A 6,346-nucleotide genomic window follows, 5' to 3' on the forward strand; every position below is an offset into this window, starting at 1 on the left:
TTTTTTTTTAAGAAATTATAGAAATTAACACTTTTATTTAGCAAGGATGCTTTAAATTGATCAAAAGTGATGATAAAGACATGTATAATGTTACAAAAGATTTCTATTTCAGATAAATGTTGTTCTTCTGAAGTTTCTATTCATCAAAGAAACCTAAAAAAAATTTTTTACTCAGCTGTTTTTCTGAGCAGCAAATCAGAATATTAGAATGATTTCTAAAGGATCATGTGACTGCTAAAATTCAGCTTTGAAATCACAGAATAAATTACATTTAAAAATATATTAAAATAGAAAGCAGTTATTTTAAATGATAAAAATATTTCTAAATGTTACTGTTTTTGCTGTACTTTGAATCAAATAAATGCAGGCTTGATGAGCAGAAGAGACTTAAAAAAAACATTACAAATCTTACTTTTCAAAAACTTTTGACTGGTATTGTAAAAAGACAAACAAAAACTTATATGTAAAATGATAAAATACACGAAATTACACAATGAATTTTTAGTGTTTGAAATATATTGAAATATATATAATACATTGTACATTTATAAATGTCAAATTTTACAAGAAGAGTAATAAAATAATTATAGATGTAATATGAAAATAATATGAAAACGGCTTATACTGAGGTTTGAGGATTAAAAACCTAACAGTGGCGAATTAGCCTTGCGGGTTGGACTACAAATTGACGTCATTACTAGATAAAATATTAAAGGGAATTAAAATCTGAATTAATACACGATTTGCTTAATCCAAATCACCGTAAATGTTTTATGTAACGTGGATGTAAAATCCAAAAACAATAATTAAAAACAAAACGTTACGAATCGTACGTCACCGCTCGCTCAAACACACGCATGTTACGTCATTATGACAGCAACAGATGGAAGGCTGAGTGAGTGAGCGAGAGAGAGAGAGAGAGAGAGAGAGAGAGAGAGAGAGAAAGAGAAAGAGAGAGAATGAGATCCGGCGAGATGGATACGTTGTAACTTCAGAAAATGACTGAACTCAAGATCCATCTGTGAACAGACAGAGGTACAGTACATCACAACCTATTCGTCTCTTCACAAACTGTTTCTTCCGTTTAAATCACTTCGTTTGTTCTGTAGTAGGAACAGTTCATCGCTAGGAGGAAGTAAAGTGAACTACACATAGCATTGTGCTATCTGTCTGTCAGCTTGACATTCCGAACGCAGTATTTTTACAAAATCACTATCGATTTGCAGCAGTGGACTCATTTGTATAAGCAATTTTGACTCGTATTAGACAATACATGTTAATTAACACTAGACGATTATATTTAAATGATATAATGTGTTTCCCTTCCGTTCTTTGTCACTCCTATGCAGATATTTTTCTAGTATGAACATAATGCATATAAGCAGATAATATAAGCTCGTATTAGCAGGGCTGAATGAATAGATATTGATTATTATGCTATCTGCACACCTGCACTGCATTGTAAACGAGTCTGCAGCTTCTCACTGTGAATTACATTTGTCATTTCGCTCATCATTAGGGGAAAATCTTGACAGATTCCTTCATTTTGCTGAAAGCCGGTGGTCTCTGAGAGTGAGAGGTGTTGTGTGTCCTTATTTGGCTGTCAAATGCACAGATACGACATGTTGACAGAAAGCAGGTAACAACATTTGCTTATAATTGTGTTTGCATGCATGTTCCATGATGCATTTATGTAACACACATACATGTTCTGTAGACATCCATGTTGCTGCTGTTGACAGTGTATGCAGATTTAGTGTAGTACTTCATGCCTGCTGGTTATTTTTAGATGTTCTTTTAGAAGGCTGATCCTCTTGACTAGCAACTATATCGGTTAAATGAGTCTGTGCTGTTATTCAGCATCAGGCTTTGACAGCTCTTGTGTGGATGACATTTTTTATTCTTAAATCTGAGTCAGAATCCTGCAGTGGACATATTGATGACTAATGGTTGCAATCAAGTCTGCAGTGTCCTAGTGCTTAAGAAACGGTGATACTAATACTAAGAAAGATTTGTGTCTAGAATGTTCTGAATCAGCCCAGAAATACCTGGTTGTTTAGTAGTAAGAAGATTGTTATAAATGATTCCATGCATGTTGAACTGTAGTCAAAGGCGATGATCTCTGTCAACAGAAAACGCAGACGCAATTGTGATGCTGAGGAGCTTCAGGTCTTGCCACAGGCAAAGAGGTCTGGAGGTTATTCCTTTCTCCCTGAGGTTGGCCGTGATGTTTGGGACTCTGAGGTAAGAAGGCCCAACAGTTGGCTCGACCTTCCATGAATCAACTGAAACTTCAAGAGCTATTTTTAATTCATTTTTTTTTCTTTATTTGTTCTGACTACCAAATTGTAAAACATTTTTGGCCAGTATATTAAATAAAATCATAGCCATCGTAATGTACTAGATTGCATTGTATGATGAGCTCGTGTGACATAAATGTAAGATATTGCATACTTTTTAGTTTCGCATACTACTTTCAAAACTGTTATGGTCAGTTCATACTTAAAATTTAGAAAGCTAGTACTTTGTACTGTCTTTATTATTCCCCTAGGCTACATTTAGGCTACAAATTCAGAGAAAGGTCAAAATTGTGAGATGTAAACTAAAAATTTGGAGAAGAGTCAAAATTGCGAGATGTAAACTCCAAATTCAGAGAAAAGCCAGAATTACGAGATTTAAACCCAGAATTTAGAGAAAAAAAGCCAGATTTATGAGATGTAATTTAGAATTCAGAGCAAAAAGTTAGAATTACAAGATTTAAACTCAGAATCAGAGCAAAAAGCCTGAATTATAAGTAAACTCGAAATTCTGAGAAAAGTCAAAATTGAAAGATGTAAACTCAGAATTCAGAGCAAAAAGCCAGAATTACAAGATGTAAACTCAGAATTCAAAGAAAAAAGACAGAATTACGAGGTGTAAACTCAGAATTTAGAGCAAAAAGCCAGAATTATGAAATGTAAACTCTAAATTCAGAAAAAGCCAGAATTATGAGATGTAAATTCAGAAGAAAAAAAAAATACAAAATTACGAAATTTAAAATCAGAATTCAGAGCAAAAAGCCAGAATTACAAGATGTAAACTCAGAATTCAGAGGAAAAAGACAGAATTACGAGATACAAATTCAGAATTCTCAGCAAAAAGCCAAAATTATGAAATGTAAACTTAGAATTTAGAGCAAAAAGCCATAATTATGAAATTTAAACTCAGAATTCAGAGCAAAAAGACAGAATTACAAGATGTAAACTCAGAATTCAGAGAAAAAAAAACATAATTACGAGATACAAACTCTTCTTCTCAAACAATTCTTAGCAAAAAGCCAGAAGTATAAGTGAACTCAAAATTTGAAGTCAAAATTGTGAGATGTAAACTCAGAATTCAGAGCAAAAAGCCAGAATTACAAGATTTAAACTCAGAATTCTCAGCAACAAGCCAGAAGTGTAAGTAAACTCAAAATTCTGAGAAAAGTCAAAATTGCAAGATGTAAACTCAAAATTCAAAGACAAAAAAAAAAAAAAACAGAATTGTGAGATGTAAACTCAAAATTCATAGAAAAGTCTAAATGACGATATGCAAACTAAGAATTCAAAGAATAAAGCCAATATTATGAGAAGTAAACTCAAAATTCAGAGAAAAGTCCAAATTTCAAGTTGTAAACTCAGAATTCAGAGCAAAAAGCCAGAATTATAAGTAAACTCAAAATTAGAAGAAAAGTCCAAATTGCGAGATGTAAACTCAGAATTCAGAGGAAAAAAAGTCCAAATGTAGAGATGTAATTTGATGTAAACTCACTATTACGAATTTATAACTTGCAATTGTGATATATAAACACAATTTTGAGACAAAGTCTGAATTGTGAGAAATAAACTTGCAGCTGGAAGAAAAAAAGTCAGAATTGTGAGATAAAGTCACAATTGCATGCATTTACAAGCCAAATTTCTTAAACTACCGTTTGGGGTCAATCTTTTTTTTATGAACTAAAACCCAAAGAAAACTTTAACCAGAAATGTTGAAGCACAGTTGTCACCTTCCTTGTCACCTAACAGTCTTCCAGCAGTGACAGCAGTGGGATCAGCAGTCCGGAGCGGATGGCAGGAGCCAGTTCCAGCATCCAGAAGACCGACCAAAGAGGACTCCATGTATCCCAGGCTCCCTGCAGCCCCATCGCCCCCACCATCTCAGCAGAAGATCCGGCCGTCTCCTTGAGCCACAACATCTCATACGATCACATCAACCGTATCCTAAGGGAGGCCCACTTCAGTAGCCTGCAAACTCGTGGTCACCAAGGGCCGACGTGATCCACAATGACTCTTCCAGCACCCATTGACGTTAAGGAACAATGTACAGGGGACCTTTAAGAGGGACGTTATGGGCCACTTAAAAGCCTAGCACAAATATAGACCCTGTCTTCTTTCTTCTAGCACTTTTTCATGCTCATAGTGTTTATGTGGGGCTCTACGTGATGTGTTGACCATGAACTTCACATAGGTGCTATATAAAAGAAATATCTTGAAAATTGTCAACTTCTTGCAAGATCATGTAAGCTTTTGCCCTTTACTAGACAGTCACACGTGGTGCTACTGCAGTTCTGGGTCACATGCATTTGGCCAATTTTAATACTCTTTGGCCAGTCTAGAAAAGGAAAAGAAATCAAATAAATTCTAGAAACCATGTGATTATAATGCAGTCCTGCTTTGGAGTCATTCCAGGGGGGTGTTCCGTAAACCAAGTTTACCAAATAAGTCAGGCTTATTTCAGTTAGTCTGACTTATTTTGAGCCAAATCAAGTGACAATAAGTCAGACTAACTGAAATAAGCCTGACTTATTTGGTAAACTTGGTTTATGGAACACCCCCCAGGTTGTTTAGTAATGCTGTTGACGTGTTCACAGAGGATTCTGGAATTTAGACTCTTTCAGGAAGTTTTTGGGGCTTGATGATCGCTTACATATCCAAAACTCAGGTCTAGAGATTTCTCCTGTGTGCCATGAAGGTTCAGACTTTAAATATGGAACTTGGTGCCAGATCCTTAGAATTTTTATATCGCGTAGTCTCTCTTTAACTTAGAAAAAACAGATATTAGCACATCACACTGTAGAGAGACTATACTATAAACGCATGCTGGACTCAGGTCTGTTAATGTACATAACGAAGCACTCTTTGTCTATGAATTTAAAGTGCAAACCAATGAATCATTGTGCAGAGCCATCTGATATTCACACAATAATTTCCTGCTTTCATTTTACAATAATCAGAGCTTGAAATACACTAGTTTAGATCAGTCGCTGCGCTTGGTGTAATACGAGGACTCGTCTTCTATGGGCAGACTAGGAATGACCTAAAATTAGCTTGCACCTAACTAAGCACTCTACAGTATCACATCACTGCAAAATACGAAATATTTTACCATCAAATATCAATAAAACCCACTTATGCCTATGTTTGGCTTATTTTTTTTCATAATGGTGAACCAAACAGGAATGTAGTTCTTCTAAATTTAGTATAGTTCAATTTCAGCTTAGTCCAAACAGATTGTATGAGGACAGTTACATCATTTCTAATCATGAACTTTAAACTGCTCAGTGCACAATACTGTACAACCCAGGCACTGTGCTTTGTGTGAAAGATTAGCTTTTGATGATGAAAATCGTCCCTGCGGTCACCATTGTTTTGTATGTAGGACTGTATATAATATATAGCTAGCATATTTACAATATTTGAAATCATTGTTATTTTATGAAATGTTCCGCTGATGTAAATAAAAAAAATAAAGTTTTTTTTAAACATATGTATACATATTTTTATTTCTGTTTCAGGCTCTGAATGGACATGAGGGCATTTCTTATTCAAACCTGGCTTTTATAATACAAAACTAGTCAAAAGTTTTTGAACAGTAGGATTTTTAATGTTTTTTTAAAAGTATCTTTTGCTCACCAAGCTTGCATTTATATTTGATCCAAAGTACAGCAAAAACAGTTGTTTAAAACAAATATATAAATATATTTTAAAATGTAATTTACTCCTGCTATTCCAATGCTGAATTTTTAGCATCAATACTTCTTTCAGGTCTCTTTGATAAATGGGAAGTTCAGAAGAACAGCATTTATCTGAAATAGAAATGCTTTGTAACATTATAAATTACTTTATTATCACTTTTGATCAATTTGATGTATCTAGCTAAATAATAGTATTAACTTCTATAATTTCGTTACCAGAGGACAAAAAATGATTGAAAAAGCCATAGAAATATGATATTTTTTTTAACATTTATGACTGTTATAGCGGCAACTGTGGCCCGATCTCCTTAAAACTTTGCATGCTTGTTTAGAATCACCTGTCACATGTGCTCA

General features: G+C 34.2%; 1 protein-coding gene across 1 annotated transcript; it reads left to right on the forward strand.

Annotated features, from left to right (window-relative positions):
* Positions 1 to 913: 913 nt before the first annotated feature.
* Positions 914 to 5,784, forward strand: LOC141297915 (protein VCF1). Its single transcript, XM_073828383.1, has 4 exons — positions 914 to 1,035; positions 1,520 to 1,639; positions 2,133 to 2,244; positions 4,044 to 5,784. The coding sequence occupies exons 2-4, from the start codon at positions 1,608 to 1,610 to the stop codon at positions 4,293 to 4,295; spliced, it is 396 nt and encodes a 131-aa protein (XP_073684484.1). The 5' UTR covers positions 914 to 1,035; positions 1,520 to 1,607; the 3' UTR covers positions 4,296 to 5,784.
* Positions 5,785 to 6,346: the final 562 nt, after the last annotated feature.

The sequence above is a fragment of the Garra rufa genome, chromosome 22 (genome assembly GCF_049309525.1).
Source record: "Garra rufa chromosome 22, GarRuf1.0, whole genome shotgun sequence".
NCBI classification, from domain to species: Eukaryota; Metazoa; Chordata; class Actinopteri; order Cypriniformes; family Cyprinidae; genus Garra; species Garra rufa.

What these genes read in the sequence shown, in the direction of transcription:
- LOC141297915 (XM_073828383.1), top strand. Translation starts at nt 1,608, where the DNA reads ATGCACAGATACGACATGTTGACAGAAAGCAG. An exon ending in GACATGTTGACAGAAAGCAG is followed by an intron (nt 1,640 to 2,132) that starts GTAACAACATTT and finishes CTCTGTCAACAG; the next exon opens with AAAACGCAGACGCAATTGTG. An exon ending in GTGATGTTTGGGACTCTGAG is followed by an intron (nt 2,245 to 4,043) that starts GTAAGAAGGCCC and finishes GTCACCTAACAG; the next exon opens with TCTTCCAGCAGTGACAGCAG.